This window comes from Rhinoderma darwinii, chromosome 7 (assembly GCF_050947455.1).
Source record: "Rhinoderma darwinii isolate aRhiDar2 chromosome 7, aRhiDar2.hap1, whole genome shotgun sequence".
NCBI classification, from domain to species: domain Eukaryota; kingdom Metazoa; phylum Chordata; class Amphibia; order Anura; family Rhinodermatidae; genus Rhinoderma; species Rhinoderma darwinii.
The window spans coordinates 68,304,119-68,323,632 of NC_134693.1; the positions used below are offsets into that span (position 1 = coordinate 68,304,119).

Here is a 19,514-nt window from a genome sequence, read left to right on the forward strand (position 1 = left end):
GCTCGGGCACGCAAATCATCAAGATTGGCTGCTGGTAGCTCCCTTCGCAATTGCCGAACAATGATGTCCCAGATGTGCTCGATCAGAGACAAATCCAGAACTGCTGCAGGCCATAGTAGCACGTTTCGACCACGCAGGCTGGTTCATAGCACGAGCGACATGTGGCCTGGTGTTGTCCTGTTGAAAAATGGCTTCTGAAACACTTTAGAGAAATTACCGTACCACTGGTGCCACGACCAAATCCAAACCAAAACCAAACCACGAGCTGCTAGTGTACCTTGAATGGGGGATCCGGCTACCGTACATTATGCCACACCATAATCTCGGGAGTAGGACCAGTGTGGCGTTCCCTTTTGAAGGCCTCTTCATGGCGATGCCCACGTGGTCTCCAGACCAATCTCTGGCTACCATTGCGTCTGAGACTAAAGCATAACTCATTGCTGAAGAGCATAGACCTCCATTTCAGCCTCCATTGCCGTCTTGCTGTGCACCATGATAGCCTTTGAGAACGATGGCGTGCTGGACATCTGGCTCGTAGCCTAATGTCGTGGAAACTCCTTCAGATGGTTGTGTCGACACTGGTTGCCACCCTATGCTTGGGATGTGACGTTCAATTTCACTTGCAATACAGAATGGATCACTATGCGCCATTCCTCCAATCAGACAATTTGTCCGTGCAGAAGTTCGCCTCCGCGCACATTTTGCTGTCATTCCCGGTACATGCAACGTTGAACAGTGCTGATCTCTCAGTATGGTGCGTAGTGATCTGCCGTAGTGATAAACCAAGGTCTCTCTGTTCAAGGATTCTGTCCCTTTCAGTTTGCGTGAAATGGTGATAACTGGCATGTCGACAAACAGGAGGCATCGTACAATCATCCCACACCACTTGATCCGACTTTTGAGGTTTCATGTGGCTAAAAAACTTTGCTTTCAATCTGGTGTTTATGCCTCTCCCACATGCCACAGATTGGAGCTAGATGTTTGAAAATTCGATCATTTGCAGATCTTAGCGACACCTGCTGCTTCGTCGATTTACATAACCTTACGGCTTTCCCTTCCTGGTGTTGCAATTTCCATGTTGAGGAGTGTATATGTATGTGTGTGTTTATATGTAAAGCATTTTGTGTGTGTTGTACACAAATATTAGAACCTACATAAAAAATTCTAATTATTTTATTCCCCCAATTTCACTAAAACTTTTTTCATATTCACATTAAATATTTTATATTCTGAAAGCTTTTTATTCACAAAATACTATGTTTAAATGCCAATTATGTGACCTACTTATTATAAGAGTTGCATTTTTAAGCTTTTAATTTTGCCTTTTCTTCTCTTATTCAGGATGCTGGTTGTTGTAGTTATTTTTCTGCTGCCATCCGTGTTCTCCCAACTGATCACTCATGATTACTGTGTACTGGGTGCTGGTCCAGGAGGTCTACAAATTGCAAAGTTTCTTGAAGAGGCTGGGAGAGATTACGTTGTATTTGAACGCAGCCAGGGACCTGGTAGCTTCTTTCATCATTTTCCAAGGCACCGTAAGCTAATCAGCATAAACAAACGCTTTACAGGACGCACGAACAAGGAGTTTAATTTTCGTCATGACTGGAACTCACTACTGAGTCAGGATGAACTTTTGCGTTTTTGGAATTACTCTCGTGACTTCTTTCCCCATGCAGATGACATGGTGAGATATCTGCAAATTTTTAGTTCTTCCCTCAATGTCCAGTATGGCAGAGAAATCAGACGAGTTAGATTAACATCCAACCCGGAAGCATGGCATGGTTATTACTTTCTCCTAGAGGATCAGACAGAACATGAATACATATGCAAGTAAGCAGAAACCAGTTTATCCTATAGTGTAAATGTATTTGTCATTGAAAAAGAGAAGAAAAAAATGTTTCACTTTGCTCAATGGATTAATGAAGGATTGCAATGCCTTTCAAAACTCAAGTGTGTCTGATTTTGAACACGTTTATATCATTGTCCAGAGCTGCATTCACAATCCTGCAAGCTTCAGAACTGAAATCTTCCAGCATATCTTGCTGGATAAATGTCTGGACAGAGTGTGCTGTAGGTATGTGCAGTCGTGAAACCAAGCACTGTACAGTAATCTAATGTAGGAAATAACAAAAGGTCCTTCTATACCGGCCAATATGGGCCATAAACAAGCACCAATCAACGAGATCTCCTTGATCGGTGCTCGTTTTCTCCTTTCACAAGGAGCTATGATTGGTTATGTATGGTAACGAGCGATCATAACTACGATCGCTCTTCCCCATGCATTTGCATCATGTCGGCAACATATCTCCCTGTTTACACAGGGAGATGTGCTGCCAACAACACAAATTTATTTCTGCATAAAAGATGCGATCAGCCAATGAACAAGCGGTTGCCCGTTCATCGGCTTATTATTGCCTTGTTTACACAGGACAATGATCATATGAACGCTTCTTCCCGAATGCTCATTTGCCCAATCATTGGCCAATGTAAAACGGCCTAACTGTCCCACTGTATTACAGAATGTGTTCACAATAAGCTTGGATACAGGTTTCAGGCTCAGGTACAGGAATCACGATACAGGTTCAGACGTCGGGTATAGGCCCAGGGTACATAGCGGGGCAGAGTTAGCATAGATGGAACAGCAGTCGGGGAACGAACCAGGCTATACAGAGATCAGCAGCTTTCAGCAGGTTCATAATTATGATTCAGGGTGGAGAGCGGAGCTGAGTCCACAGCACTGGAACAGCAGCCAGTTCAGCAGTAGGTTCATATTCAGGCTTTGGTGTCGGGTTCAGGTAAGTCTGTCAAAACATGCCAGAAAAAAGTAATAACTGGATCAGATGTTCAGTACACAGGTGATTCAAATACAGTTGATTGGTGGGGCAATGTTAGTTCAATACACTTTTTATTTATTTAATTTTTTTTGAGAGAGGTTATCGGATTTTTTTTAAATGAATTTATTATAAGGATATGCCCCTATCTCGGATCTTTATGGCATAACCACTTCAGGGACCCACACCATTCTCTAGAACAGGTCCCCTGACCACTGTCCTACCTTCTGTCGCTGGACTTCGGCCACCGGGTTACGAGGTGGCTGAGTTTTCCTGAAACAGCTGAGCGTGCTTTTCTACGCTGTTTCCGGAACTCCCATAGAAGTCAAAGGGAGTTACATAAACTGCATAGCACATTGAGCTACACTGTTTTCATATCTCCCGAGTTACAAGATCATCAAGAAACATTGTTTACAAGAAACGTCGTAGCAAAACGTTCTCAGCTTTTTCTGGTAATCCCAACCATGTCATGACATGGTTTCAGGGGGCCCTATTCTACAGATAGGTGCGGGTCAATATTTAAAGGGGTTTTCCCATGAAGGACATTAATGACATTTCCACAGGATATGTCATACATGTCAGATAGGTGCGGGTCCCACCTCTGGGACCCACACCTATCTCCAGGACGGGGCCCCCTAAACCCTGTTCAGCCGCTCTGTGTTGTGGCTGAATGAGGTGAATTCCGCCGTAACTCGCTGAGCTGCGCTGTTTCCGTAAGCTCCATAGAACTGAATGGTAGTTACCGAAACGGCGTAGCTCGCAAGAATACTTGGAAGACCGCGGGAGTGTTACACAGGCCGAAGGGCATCACCAGGTATTCGTTGTGCCTGTCTCCGGTGTTAAATGCCGTCTTCCATTCAATACCCCGCATTAGGTTGTAAGCCCTACGCAGGTCTAGCTTAGAAAACATCTTGGCTCCTCGTATGTGGTCAAAATATTCTGGTGGGCGTTTACGTTTTTAATAATCAACATAGGCACCTAGCCCTTTAATCTAGCTTCAATTTAACTTATAGTCTCTTTCTATTCAACTTGCGGACCGGCTTTAACATAAGCCGACTGACTGCTTCCACTCTGGTCAGAGTTGAGCTATTGGGGGACGGGGTAGCAACACACAGCGCTCCCCTCAGCCTCCAGCCAGTCTGCTCCTTCTCACCGCTGGTATGCTTCCTCTGCTCTACATAGGCGGAGGTGTCACAGTGCTGACAAGCTGCAGACTTCGCATGGGTACACAGCCACAGCACTCTCTGCACCACATCTTCTGTTCCACTCGCAGTCCGGCTGTCTAACTAGCCTTTGACCGCCTCCGCTCTGATAGAGAACAGAGTTATTAGAGAACAGGGCAGTAGCACACTGAGGCTTCCACATCCCCTATCCTGCCTGCCCCTTTCCACCACTGTCTCGATTCCTCCATCCATTCCCTGGGTGGAGGGAGCATAGAGCTGGTAAGCAGCAGCCGGTTCTTGGGCACATTACCAAGCATCTCTGGCAGTACAGTAAACAGGGAGAATACCTCATCATTTTTGTTGCCAGTCCATTTGCCCAGCTGCACCCATGCATGGCCGCCCATCAATTTTACTCCTTTGCCACACATTGTCACCGGACACAATCCACTACATTTTGTGACAAGTGCATTGGCACTAGCTAGGTATATACAATAACCAGAGTCTCACTGGTGTTGACACATTAGGTCCTATCCCAATTCTAGTGTGATACAAGCCATCCCCACAATCTATCTCCACAGGTACCTCTTTTTACATGGTCAACATCCTTATACGACTATAGTACAGCAAGGTTAGGCGCACATTAGTAACCTAGTATCATTCTTTACTTCAGATGCAGAAAAATAGGGGTCTCTGCTATCGCCCAATTCATGCCTACTGTTGATTTTTTACATCACATTTACTATTAATAAAGAATTTATTCCTTAGTTGCATCAACTCTCCCACACAAAAAAGCAGTTCTTGTTTATATCACTTAGAACTTTGATTTTTACACTTTTTTTAAAACATTTTTATTCTTTTTTTCACTTTTTTCACTTGTCCCACTAGGGGACACTTAGACTTGCAGCTCTGATCGCTGCTGGAATACATTACACTTACACACGTAGTGTAATGCATTCCAACTGTCAGTGTGACGTCACAGTCACACTGACAGGAAGCCTACGACGACCACCCTCCGGCTGGTCCTCATAGGCTTCTGTACATGGCAGCCCAAAAGCCATTGTCCGGCTGCCATGGGTACCATCGCCAGCCCCCGTGATTTCACGTGGGGGCTGCCGATCAGCGCTAAACACCTTAATTGTGGCGTTCAGAATCGAACGCCGCAATTAAGGGGTTAACTGCCGAAATCAGCGGCGATGGGCCGCTGATCGGCAACGGGGAATGCAGGGCAGACACCCTGCACAGTTAACCGCCGCTGCAGTGTAGCGCCGCGCGGCGGTTAACTGTCAAAGCACAGACGTAACTGCACGTCAAGGTGCGCAAACTTACTGCTCACCTCGACGTACAGTTACGTCAAGGTGCGTTAAGGTGTCATGGGGCAGTGCCGCTATCCTGAAGAGTCACATAGTCCTGCCTCCAAACCCACCTTTTCATGGTTGATTGACACCTCCCTGGCTGTTATACATCACTACCAGTCTCTTCCAACTGTAATCGGATGCGCCATTGCCTTGTACTACTTGGACATGCACCGTGCAGCAAGGTGTACTCTGCCCGTCTTTATCGCTGCACTACGCATGCAGGGGAGTACAAGGCAACGGCGCTTCTGTAAGAGTTTGAGGAGGCTGCTAGTGATGTAGAACAACCAGGAGGATGTCAATCAAGATCTGGGGGGCCCCATTTCAATTTTCACCTCAGGCAGCAGAAAAGCTAGAATCGGCACTGACTAAGCTTACCAACTTCTGTAAAGAAGTTTTTGATTTAATTTATAAGATATGTCAAATTAGGGTTCAGTTGATACCAGAACTCATTTTACTTGGCCTAACTTTTGAAATCATTCCCTTGAAATGTAGATGGGTCGTAAATATGATCTGTGTAGCTGCTGGATCTGACGTGACATCTAACTGAAAATCAGATACTTTTCCTAGGATTAATAACGTGATACACAAAGTAAAAGAATATCATAATTATGAACCAATAATGAATGAATTAGGGGTCTCTACTGTGCATAACCTGAATGAGAAATGGGCCTGCTGGGAGCTGAATATCGAGTCTCCTCTGTGAATTACTGTATGGAAAGCTGTAAACTCTGTTTTCCAGTTGGAAACCGTCTCAGATTATTATTATTTTTTTTTTTCTCTTTGTTTTTTTTAATTAGCATTTCTGGTACATTTTCCACTATGCGCCTTTATTGTGAAGTTGTACCACAGAATGTTTTTTTTTTCCTCCCTTGTTACTGGGTCGACAGAATATTAGGCATGCTGATGTCCTTTGTGTTTAACCCCTTAACGATATCCAACGTAATAGTACGTCGTTGTGGTTATGGACTTAACGGAACAAAATGTACTGATACGCTGTGTTGCTGATGCGGGCTCAGAAGCTGAGCCTGCACCATCGCCAGCAGGTGTCAGGTGTATATACACCTGACACCCTGCTGCATGGCCAGGACCAGAGCTATCCTCCGATCCGACCAATTAACCCCTTAGATGCAGCGCCCAGTTGGTCATTAAGAAACGAATTCGCATAAATCTAAAATTGCTCATAACTTGCTCAAAAATTATTGTTTTTCAAAATAAAAACCACTTCTGTTCTCCACATTACAGCGCCTATCAGATTATGTAGGAGATAGGGCACATATAATCTAGTGACAGAGCCACTTTAAAGACTAAGCCGATTTTTTTCAAATCTGACATGTCACTTTATGTGGTAATAACTTTGGAATGCTTTTACCTATCCAAACGATTCTGAGATTGTTTTCTCATGACATATTGTACTTTATGTTAGTGAGAAAATGTGGTCGATTAAATTCAATATTAATTTGGGAAAAACATCAAAATTTAGAGTAAATTTGCGCTTTTCTAAATTTAAATGTATCTGCTTGTAAAACATATAGTAATACCACACAAAATAGTTAGGCCCCATGCACACTAACGTGCTTTTGTGGCCGCAATTCCCTCGAAAATCCACGGGAGATTTACTTCCCCATTCATTTCTATGGGCCCATTCACACGACCGTGGTTTACACGGTCCGTGCATAGCCCAGGAGCCTGGACCGCAGAAATAACGGACATTTCTTATTACGACCGTATTCTGCAGTCCAGGCTCATAGAAAATAATGTGCACAGCCCGCAATTTGCATGAGTCTCATGGGTGACACTTCGCGGGCGGCCGACCCGAAAATCACGTCCGTACACATGGCTCGTGTGCATGAGGCCTTACTATTTCATATATCCAATATGTCTACTTTATGTTTGCATCATTTTTTATAACGTTCTTTCCTTTTTCTAGGACGTTACAAGGCTTAGAACTTTAGCAGCAATTTCTCACATATTCAAGAAAACTTCAAAAAACTATTTTTTTTTCACGGACCAGTTCAGTTGTGAAGTGGCTTTGAGGGGTTCAATACAAGCCCCCATAAATGACCCCATTTTAAAAACTGCACCCCTCAAAGTTTCTTAACTCTTTAGGCGTTTCACAAGAATTAAAGCAAAGTAGGGGTGAAATTTCCAAATTTCATTTTTTTTGTAGAAATTCTTATTTAATTCATTTTTTTCTGTAACAGAGGGTTTTACCAGAGAAATGCAACTCAATATTTATTGCCCAGATTCTGCAGTTTTTAGAAATATCCCTCACGTGGCCTTAGTGTGGTAATGGCCCGAAATACCGGTCTCAGAAGCAAAGGAGCACCTAGGGGATTTTGGGGCCTTCTTTTTATTAGAATATATTTTAGGCACCATGTTGGGTTTGAAGAGGTCTTGTGGGGCCAAAACAGTGGAAACACTCCCAAAAAGATACCATTTGGCAAACTACACCCCTCAAGGAATTTATCAAGGGGTATAGTTAGCATTTTGACCCCACAGGTTTTTTGCTGAATTTAGTGGAATGAGGCCGTGAAAATAAATATTTTTTCCAATAAAACGTAGATATTTTCAATCTTTACAAGCATAAAGGACAAAAAGCACCCCAACATTTAAAAAGCAATTTCTGCCCATTACAGCAATACCCTATATGTGGTAATAAACTGCTGTTTGGAAACACAGCAGAGCTCAGAAGGGAAGGAGCGGCATTTGGTTTTGGAGCTCAAGTTTTACTGCAATGGTTTTCGGGTGCCATGTCACATTTACAAAGCCCCTGTAGGACCGAAACAGTGGAAAACCCCCAAAAGTGACCCCATTTGAGAAACTACACTCCTGAAGGAATTTATCTAGGGGTATAGGGAGCATTTTCACCCCACAGGTTTTTTGCCGAATTTAAGCTATGAAATTGAAAAGCAAATTTTTTTCCGATTTAAACGTGGACATTTTCAATTTTTACAAGGAATAAAGGAGAAAAAGTAACGCAACATTTGAAAAGCAATTTCTCCCGATTACGGCAATACCCCATAAGTGGTCGTAAACTGCTGTTTGGACACACTTTGGGGCTCAAAATTGATGGAGTTCAAATTTAGCTGGCATGGTTTTCGGGTGCCATGTCACATTTCAAAAGCCCCTGCAGGGCCAAAACAGTAGGAGCCCCCCAAAAGTGACCCTATTTGGGAAACTATACACCTTACGGAATCTAGGGGTATAGTGAGCATTTAGACCCCACAGGTTTTTTGCACAATTTATTAGAATTAGGGTGTAAAAATTAATATCACAATTTTTTCCTCTAAAAAAGTTGAATTTTTTCATTTTCACATGGCATAATGGAGAAAAAGCTGCCCAGCATTTGTAAAGCAATTTCTCCCGAGTACGGCAATACCCCACAGGAGATCATTAACTGCTGTTTGTACACACAGAAAGGCTCTAAAGGGAAGGAGCGCAATTTGGTTTTTGGAGTGGAGATTTTACAAAATTAGTTTTCTGACATCATGTTGCATTGAGCTAAGGTACCAGTACATTGGAAAGCCCCGAAAAATTACCCCATTTTGGTAACTACATCCCTGAAGAAATTAATCTAGAAGTATTGTGTGCATTTTGACCCCGTAAGTGTAATGCAGAAATGAGTGCACAGTGGATGTTGCAGATTGAAAATTCCCATTTTTCCACTGATATGCCATTTCAGTGACCAATATGTTGTGCCCAGCTTGTGCCACTGGAGACACACACCCCATAAATTGTTAAGCGGGTTCTCCAGAGTACAGTAATACCCTATATGTGGTCATAAACTGCTGTTTGGGCTGTCAGGCTCAGAAGGATCGCCATTTGGCTTTTGGAGCATAGATTTTGCTTGGTAGTAGTTTTGTTTGGGGTTTTACTGGTATTTCAGTTTATAATGTGGGGGCATATGTAAGCTGGGCGGAGTACATCAGGGTATATGTAAAATGGGCGGATTACATCCGGGTATATGTAAGCCGTGTGGAGTACATCAGGGTATATGTAAGCTGTGCGGAGTACATGAGGGTATATGTGTAAAGGATCTGCCAGGCACTACGTCTGGGTATACTCCCAGGATTAATCAGTCGACACCTGAGGCCAGACCTCTGAGACTGACACCTGCTCCCACCAATCAGGGTGGCAGGCTCAGGAGTGGGAGAGCCTATCGCGGCCTGGTCAGTCAGAGTTAGCTCCGCCCCCTGTCCATTTATACCTGCCGTTTTCTCTTCCTCCTTGCTTGTTACTCTTCTTGGATTCCTGGCCCCACTGCTGCCTTGCTCCAGCCTGCTTCTGCCGTGCTTCTGCCTTGCTTCAGTTCCGTTTATCCTGCGTTGCTCTGCCCCTGGCTTGCTTCTGCTCCGTGCTCCCGTTTGTATACTCCACTACTTCCTGATCCTGACTGGCTCATTCACCGCTCCGTTTCCTCGCGGCGTTCCGTGGGCTACTGTATTCCCTTGCGTGTTCCCTGTTTGTACTCCCTTGCACTTAGACAGCGTAGGGACCGCCGCCAAGTTGTACCCCGTCGCCTAGGGCGGGTCGTTGCAAGTAGGCAGGGACAGGGCGGTGGGTAGATTAGGGCTCACTTGTTCCCTTCACCTCCTTCCTGCCATTACATAATAACAAGCCCTTACCTAGTCTACCATTTCTTCTACGCTGACGCTATCATGGACCCCCTTGAGACCCTGACCCAGCAGATGCAGGGCCTCTCCCTACAGGTCCAGGCCCTGGCTCAGAGGGTCAATCAGTCTGACGCTGCCTTTGTAGTACCCCTCACCTCACCTTTAGAACCCAACCTCAAGTTACCTGACCGGTTCTCAGGGGACCGTAAGACTTTTCTCTCCTTCCGGGAGAGTTGCAGACTTTATTTCCGCCTAAGACCTCACTCCTCAGGTTCGGAGAACCAGCGGGTGGGTATCATTATATCCCGACTCCAGGAAGGGCCCCAAGAGTGGGCCTTCTCCTTGGCTCCTGACGCCCCTGAACTTTCCTCCGTTGATCGGTTTTTCTCTGCCCTCGGTCTCATTTACGACGAGACTGACAGGACTGCCTTAGCCGAGAGTCAGCTGGTGACCTGACGTCAGGGTAGGAGACCTGTTGAGGAATACTGTGCTGATTTTAGAAAGTGGTGCGTAGCTTCTCGGTGGAACGACCCGGCCCTAAAGTGCCAGTTTAGGTTAGGATTATCTGACGCCCTGAAGGATCTGCTGGTTAGCTACCCCTCTTCTGACTCCCTAGACCAGGTTATGGCCCTAGCAGTACGACTTGACCGACGTCTCAGGGAACGTCAGCTTGAACGTTTCAATGTTTTCCCCTCTGACTGCCCTGCGATTCCCCCCGAGGTCCCGTCTCCTCGCTCTTCCACGGAGGACTCGGAGGTACCTATGCAACTCGGGGCCTCCATGTCCCCTCGACAACGTAGAGAGTTTCGCAGGAAGAATGGTCTCTGCTTCTATTGTGGGGACGACAAGCATCTACTGAACACCTGTCCCAGGCGCAAGAATAAGCAGCCGGAAAACTTCCGCGCCTAAGTGATCATCGGGGAGGTCACTTGGGCGCACAGGTATTTCCCGTTAATACTAAACGCAATAAGATTTTGCTTCCCTTTCAGGTCTCGTTTGCTGGCCGGTCTGCCACTGGCAGTGCCTTCGTGGATTCGGGCTCATATCATGTCTGTGGAATTTGCTATGTCTCTAAAGATGCCTTTTATTGATTTACCTTATCCTATCCCTGTAGTAGGTATCGACTCCACTCCTCTTGCTAATGGTTATTTTACTCAGCATACTCCTGTTTTTGAACTCCGTGTTGGCTCCATGCATTTGGAGCAGTGCTATGTACTGGTGATGCAGGGATTATCGTCCGATCTGGTATTAGGTCTTCCCTGGTTGCAGTTGCATAATCCCACGTTTGATTGGAATACTGGGGAGCTTACCAAATGGGGTAGTGAATGTCTTATGTCATGTCTTTCTGTTAACTCTATTTCTCCCCGGGAGGAGGTAAACACGCTTCCTGAGTTTGTTCAGGACTTCGCTGATGTGTTTTCTAAGGAGGCCTCCGAGGTGTTGCCCGCTCATAGAGATTACGATTGCGCCATCGATTTGGTGCCTGGTGCCAAGCTTCCTAAGGGGAGGATATTTAATCTTTCATGTCCTGAACGTAAAGCTATGAGGGAGTATATCCAAGAATGCCTGGCCAAGGGTTACATTCGCCCCTCGACTTCTCCTGTAGGTGCTGGCTTCTTCTTCGTGGGGAAGAAGGATGGTGGTCTTAGGCCGTGCATTGATTATCGGAAATTGAATAAGATCACAGTAAGGAACCAGTATCCCCTTCCTTTGATTCCGGATCTTTTTAATCAGGTTCATGGGGCCCAATGGTTCTCTAAGTTCGATCTACGGGGGGCATATAACCTTATCCGCATCAAAGAGGGGGATGAGTGGAAAACTGCGTTCAACACGCCCGAAGGTCATTTCGAATACCTAGTCATGCCCTTTGGGTTGTGTAATGCCCCTGCCGTCTTCCAGAATTTTATTAATGAAATTCTGAGAGATTACCTGGGTAATTTTCTTGTAGTGTACCTTGATGACATACTGGTGTTTTCCAAGGACTGGTCCTCGCACGTGGAGCATGTCAGGAAGGTCCTCCAGGTCCTTCGGGAAAATAATCTGTTTGCGAAGACCGAAAAATGTGTGTTTGGGGTACAGGAGATACCATTTTTAGGTCAAATCCTCACTCCTCATGAATTCCGCATGGACCCTGCCAAGTTTCAGGCTGTGGCGGAATGGGTCCAACCTGCCTCCCTGAAGGCGCTACAGTGTTTTTTGGGGTTCGCTAATTATTACAGGAGATTTATTGCCAACTTCTCGGTCGTCGCTAAGCCTCTTACGGACCTCACTCGCAAGGGTGCTGATGTCCTCCATTGGCCCCCTGAGGCCGTCCAGGCTTTTGAGACCCTCAAGAAGTGCTTTATCTCGGCCCCCGTGCTGGTTCAGCCCAACCAAAGGGAGCCATTTATTGTGGAGGTTGACGCGTCCGAGGTGGGAGTGGGGGCCGTCTTGTCCCAGGGTACCAGCTCCCTCACCCATCTCCGCCCCTGTGCTTACTTCTCCAGGAAGTTTTCGCCCACGGAGTGTAACTATGATATTGGCAACCGCGAACTTTTAGCCATTAAATGGGCTTTTGAAGAGTGGCGTCACTTCTTGGAGGGGGCCAGACACCAGGTAACGGTCCTTACTGACCACAAGAATCTGGTTTTCCTAGAATCTGCCCGGAGGCTTAATCCTAGACAAGCTCGTTGGGCACTATTCTTTACCAGATTTAATTTCTTGGTTACCTATAGGGCTGGGTCCAAAAATATTAAGGCTGATGCACTGTCACGTAGTTTCATTGCTAATCCTCCTTCTGAGAAGGATCCTGCTTGTATTTTGCCTCCTGGTATAATTGTTTCTGCCACTGATTCTGACTTAGCCTCTGACATCGCGGCTGATCAAGGTTCAGCTCCCGGGAACCTCCCTGGGGACAAACTGTTTGTCCCCCTGCAATACCGGCTAAGGGTACTCAGGGAAAACCATGACTCCGCTCTATCTGGTCATCCTGGCATCTTGGGTACCAAACTCCTCATTACCAGAAACTATTGGTGGCCTGGGTTGCCTAAAGACGTTAGGGCTTACGTCGCCGCTTGTGAGATCTGTGCTAGGTCCAAGACCCCTAGGTCCCGACCTGCGGGCTTACTACGTTCCTTGCCCATTCCCCAGAGACCTTGGACCCATATCTCCATGGATTTTATCACCGATTTGCCTCCATCTCAGGGCAAGTCGGTGGTGTGGGTGGTAGTAGACCGCTTCATCAAGATGTGCCACTTTGTGCCCCTTAAGAAACTACCTAACGCCAAGACGTTAGCTTCTTTGTTTGTGAAACACATTCTGCGTCTCCATGGGGCCCCAGTCAATATCGTTTCGGACAGAGGGGTACAATTTGTTTCCTTATTTTGGAGAGCTTTTTGTAAAAAGTTGGAGATTGATCTATCCTTCTCCTCCGCCTTCCATCCCGAAACTAATGGCCAAACGGAAAGGACTAACCAATCCCTGGAACAATATTTAAGGTGTTTCATTTCTGACTGTCAATTTGATTGGGTCTCATTCCTTCCCCTCGCCGAATTTTCCCTGAATAACCGGGTCAGTAACTCGTCAGGGGTCTCCCCGTTTTTCTGTAATTTCGGGTTTAATCCTAGGTTCTCCTCCGTTTCCCCTGGTTGTTCCAATAATCCCGAGGTAGAGGACGTTCATCGGGAACTGTGCACAGTCTGGGCCCAGGTTCAGAAGAACCTAGAGGCGTCCCAGAGCGTACAAAAGATTCAGGCTGATTGTAGACGTTCTGCTAACCCCCGGTTTGTCGTCGGGGATCTGGTGTGGTTGTCGTCGAGGAACTTGCGCCTTAAGGTCCCGTCCAGGAAGTTTGCTCCCCGATTTATTGGACCTTATAAGGTCATTGAAGTCCTCAACCCTGTATCCTTCCGTCTGGAGCTGCCCCCATCCTTTCGCATACACGACATCTTCCATGCCTCCCTCCTGAAACGCTGCTCCCCGTCCTGGTCCCCCTCGAGGAAACCTCCTGTTCCCGTTCTCACCCCTGAGGGGGTGGAATTCGAGGTTACATAGTTACATAGTTACATAGTTAGTACGGCTGAAAAAAGACACATGTCCATCAAGTTCAACCAAGGGAAGGGAAAAGGGAAGGAAAAATTTCTACACATAGGAGCTAATATTTTTTTGTTCTAGGAAATTATCTAACCCTTTTTTAAAGCCATCTACTGTCCCTGCTGTGACCAGCTCCTGCGGTAGACTATTCCATAGATTCACAGTTCTCACTGTAAAGAAGCCTTGTCGCCTCTGCAGCTTGAACCTTTTTTTCTCCAGACGGAGGGAGTGCCCCCTTGTTTTTTGAGGGGGTTTTACAAGGAACAGGATTTGACCATATTTTTTGTATGTGCCATTAATATATTTATATAAGTTAATCATGTCCCCCCTTAGTCGTCTTTTTTCAAGGCTAAATAGGTTTAATTCTTTCAATCTTTCCTCATAACTTAAATTCTCCATGCCCCTAATTAGCTTCGTTGCTCTTCTTTGTATTTTTTCCAACTCCAGGGCATCCTTTCTATGAACTGGAGCCCAGAACTGGACTGCATATTCTAGATGAGGCCTCACTAATGCTTTGTAAAGTGGTAATATTACATCCCTGTCCCGCGAGTCCATGCCTCTTTTAATACACGACAATATCCTGCTGGCCTTTGAAGCAGCTGATTGACACTGCATGCTGTTATTGAGTTTATGATTTACAAGTACACCCAGATCCTTCTCAACAAGTGAATCCGCCAGTGTAGCTCCCCCTAGGACATATGATGCATGCAGGTTGTTGGTACCCAGATGCATAACTTTACATTTATCTACATTAAACTTCATCTGCCAAGTGGACGCCCAAACACTTAGTTTGTTTAAATCTGCCTGTAATTCATGAACATCTTCCATAGTCTGAACTATATTGCATAGCTTGGTGTCATCTGCAAAAATAGAAATAGTGCTATTAATCCCATCCTCTATATCATTAATAAATAAGTTGAATAGTAGGGGTCCCAGCACTGAACCCTGGGGTACACCACTTATAACCGGTGACCATTCAGAGTAGGAATCATTGACCACAACTCTCTGGATACGGTCCTTGAGCCAATTCTCAATCCAATTACAAACTATATTTTCTAAACCTATAGTCCGTAATTTACCCATTAGGCGTCTATGGGGGACAGTGTCAAATGCCTTTGCAAAGTCCAAAAACACTAAATCCACAGCGGCCCCTCTGTCTAGACTTCTGCTCACCTCTTCATAAAAACAGATTAGGTTAGTTTGACAACTTCTGTCCTTAGTAAAACCGTGCTGGCTGTCACTTATAATGCTATTTATTGTCACATAATCCTGTATATAGTCCCTCAATAGCCCCTCAAACATTTTCCCCACGATGGATGTTAAGCTTACTGGTCTATAATTACCCGGGGAAGACATAGAGCCCTTTTTGAAAATAGGCACCACATTTGCCCTGCGCCAGTCCCTTGGCACTATACCAGTCACTAGAGATTCTCTGAATATTATGAAAAGGGGGACAGAAATAACTGGACTAAGCTCTTTAAGAACTCTAGGGTGTAACCCATCTGGTCCCGGGGCCTTGTGCACATTTATTTTATTTAATTTAGCTTGGACCATCTCTACATTCATCCAATTCAGTATATCAACTGATATATTAACAGCACTGGCACCGGCTACATCAGCTGCTCCTTCTTCAGTTGTATATACAGAGCTAAAGAACCCATTTAGTAACTCTGCCTTCTCTTGATCCCCTGTGATCAACTCCCCATTACCATTATCTAGGGGTCCCACATATTCAGACCTGGGCTTTTTTGCATTTATATGCTTGAAGAATTTTTTGGGATTTGTTTTACTATCCTTGGCCACCTGCCTTTCATTTTGTATTTTTGCTAATTTTATTACATTTTTACAGATTTTATTAAGCTCCTTATATTTTACAAAGGCTACAGCTGTACCCTCAGATTTGTATTTTTTAAATGCCCTTTTTTTGTCATGTATTGCCCCTTTCACAGAATGTGTAAGCCATGTGGGGTTTAATTTGAGTCGTTTATACTTGTTACCTGTAGGAATAAATTTTGCACTATAATAACTCAAAGTAGATTTGAAAATCTCCCATTTATCATTTGTCCCATTATTTGACATTAGTTCTTCCCAGTCTATATCCTGAATTGCCGCCCTCATCCTGGGGAAATTGGCTTTCTTAAAATTAAATGTTTTTGCCCTCCCAGCCTGTGTTTGTTTTTTACAGTATAGGTAAAATGTAACTATATTATGATCACTGTTACCGAGGTTTTCACGAACATTGACATTCCCAACAAGATCTGCATTATTAGAAATGACCAGATCCAACAGAGCTTCACCTCTAGTCGGGTCTTCCACAAACTGGCCCATAAAATTTTCCTGCAACAGGTTGAGGAAATGTCTCCCCTTTGCAGTTGAAGCCGAACCATGACACCAATTAATATCCCGGAAATTAAAATCTCCCATTATCACTACAGTACCCGCCTGTGCAGCCCGCTCCATCTGTTTATATAGCTGAACTTCCATCTCCTCAGTTATATTGGGGGGTCTATAGATTACACCAAAAGTAATTTTTTCAGTGTTTACCTCCCTTTCTAGTTCCACCCACAAGGTTTCAACCTCCTCACAGTATTCACCCACTATTGTCTCTTTCACACTCGCCTTCATATCATTTCTCACATACAGACATACACCACCACCTTTCCTATTTGTCCTGTCTTTCCGAAAAAGTGTAAAACCCTGTAGATTTACAGCCCAGTCATGTGAAGAGTCCAGCCATGTTTCAGCAACACCAACTATATCTATATTTTCTTCCAGTATCAAGGCCTCCAGCTCCCCCATTTTGCTTGCTAGACTTCTGGCATTTGTGAACATACACTTTAACTTGCCTGTCAGTTTTTCACTTTTATTATCAGAAATGTGATTTGACATTAATCGGGCCTTTTTATTTACACTGATGTTTTGTAACGAAAGGATCTCCTTATCCTGTTGTCTAGTCCTCTCCCCACATTCTGTTTCTCCCCCCACCAATATAGTCTGACCCCTCTCTAACCTGGCTACCCCTTTTTTTTCTACATTGACCTCCCTCCTCAGCCCCAGTTTAAATACTCCGCCACCCCAGCTAGAATTCTCTCCCCCAGCACAGCGGACCCCCTTCCATTTAGGTGCAAATCATCTGCAGAATACAGTTTGTACCCCAATGAAAAGTCAGCCCAGTGCTCTAGGAACCCAAATCCTTCTCCTCTACACCAAGACTTCAGCCATGCATTTAACTCCCTGAGCTCCCGCTGTCTTTCCTGTGATGCGCATGGCACAGGCAGTATTCCTGAGAATACTACTTTGGAGGTCCTTCCCTTCAGCTTGTAGCCTAGTTCTTTAAAATTATTCTTAAGGCTCCTTCACCTACCATTTATTCTGTCGTTGGTACCGACATGGACCACGACAGCTGGATCATCACCAGCCCCTCCCAGCAATTTGTCCACCCGTTCCACCACATGCCGAACCCTGGCACCAGGGAGACAGCAAACCATTCGGTTGAGGTGGTCTTGGCGACAAATTATTCTATCCGTCTTCCTGATTATAGAATCCCCTACACCTATCAATTGTCTTGGCTTACCTGCATTACCATCCCGCCGACTACTAGCTGGGCTGTTCTCCCGGCTGTTAGGGAGATCAGTATCCACTAGGGCTGCCATTTCTGAGACTGACACCCTCGCATCATCACCCAACTTGGCAATTTTGCCTGGAATGTCAGAAACCGGATCGGCCTTCCTTGTCTTTGACCCCTTTCTACTGCCCCTAACTACATTAACCCAGCTACTTACCTGATCCTGCTCACCCATGTCTTCACCCTCCAGTTGTAACCCACTAACTGCATGCTCTGTGAGCAGCAAGCTCCGCTCAAAATTGTCTATCCTCCTCAGTGTTGCATTCTGCTCCTCCAGATCTCTAATACGAGATTCCAGGTGAACAACATGCTCACATCTGCCACAGAGATATTCACCCTGGAACTCCGGCTCCAGTCGTGCATACATATGGCAAACTGTGCACTGAAGAAAACCTCCAATCTTGCTATCCATTATCCAAGTTACAAAAAAACAGCAAACAGGTGTTAATCAAAAATAAAAAGAAGTAGAAGAGCACTTACTGGGGCTTTAACTCCTCTTTTCAACTCCGGTTTTTGGAACTCCACTTGATATACAAACCACTTGTTTTTTTCAAACCACAGAGCAGGCTCTACAGAGTACTGAGGCCTGATTTATAGCACCTGGTAGCAGCTAACCCCTCCCCCTTACTCAGCTACTCAGCAGGAAGGAAACTGCAAGGGAAAAAAAAAATAGTTTTAAATAATGTCACTTTTGCAAACTTTGTAGCAAGCAAGCAATCAATACATATATCACATACAATGGCCCCCCACTTTGTCACACACAACACAGTAAATCAATCCGGTTTTTGGAACTCCACTTGATATACAAACCACTTGTTTTTTTCAAACCACAGAGGTGGCCAAGATTGTGGACAGTAGGATGATCCAGGGCTCCCTCCAGTACCTGGTCCATTGGAGAGGATACGGGCCGGAGGAGAGGACTTGGGTACCTGCTCGAGATGTTCACGCTGGGGTATTGATCAGGAGGTTCCACCTTTTCTTCCCCACTAAACCGGGTCCTCTTAGTAAGGGTCCGGTGGCCCCTCATAAAAGGGGGAGTACTGTAAAGGATCTGCCAGGCACTACGTCTGGGTATACTCCCAGAATTAATCAGTCGACACCTGAGGCCAGACCTCTGAGACTGACACCTGCTCCCACCAATCAGGGTGGCAGGCTCAGGAGTGGGAGAGCCTATCGCGGCCTGGTCAGTCAGAGTTAGCTCCGCCCCCTGTCCATTTATACCTGCCGTTTTCTCTTCCTCCTTGCTTGTTATCTTCTTGGATTCCTGGCCCCACTGCTGCCTTGCTCCAGCCTGCTTCTGCCGTGCTTCTGCCTTGCTTCAGTTCCGTTTATCCTGCGTTGCTCTGCCCCTGGCTTGCTTCTGCTCCGTGCTCCCGTTTGTATACTCCACTACTTCCTGATCCTGACTGGCTCATTCACCGCTCCGTTTCCTCGCGGCGTTCCGTGGGCTACTGTATTCCCTTGCGTGTTCCCTGTTTGTACTCCCTTGCACTTAGACAGCGTAGGGACCGCCGCCAAGTTGTACCCCGTCGCCTAGGGCGGGTCGTTGCAAGTAGGCAGGGACAGGGCGGTGGGTAGATTAGGGCTCACTTGTTCCCTTCACCTCCTTCCTGCCATTACAATATGTTAGCTGGGCGGAGTACATCAGGGCATAATAGGATGATGTAATAATGGGGTGAATGAATAATAAAATTAATAATCCATGGATTGGTGTGGTACGCTTTGAAACAATCCTTTATGCACAGGCTGGCTTTTTTGGGTATTGTACAAAATATATGCGCTCCAGTATTTGAGTTTTTCACTAGCCCTTTAAGCAGCACAATGCCCTAAAGTTTCCTCATCTCCGCTGCATCTAC

General features: G+C 45.5%; 1 protein-coding gene and 1 long non-coding RNA gene across 4 annotated transcripts in view; one reads left to right on the plus strand and one right to left on the minus strand.

The window, feature by feature from the left end:
* FOXRED2 (FAD dependent oxidoreductase domain containing 2) overlaps positions 1-19,514 on the plus strand; it is a 117,071-nt gene that overhangs the window by 19,859 nt on the left and 77,698 nt on the right. For all 3 annotated transcript variants that reach the window (XM_075833507.1, XM_075833509.1, XM_075833508.1), the window contains one exon: positions 1,342-1,830. In XM_075833507.1, coding sequence (XP_075689622.1) covers positions 1,342-1,830 — 489 coding nt within the window. The remainder of the gene's footprint in view (positions 1-1,341; positions 1,831-19,514) is intronic.
* LOC142657949 (uncharacterized) overlaps positions 1,186-19,514 on the minus strand; it is a 51,532-nt gene continuing 33,203 nt past the window's right edge. The window contains exon 3 of the long non-coding RNA XR_012850007.1: positions 1,186-2,801. This is a non-coding gene — a long non-coding RNA (uncharacterized LOC142657949). The remainder of the gene's footprint in view (positions 2,802-19,514) is intronic.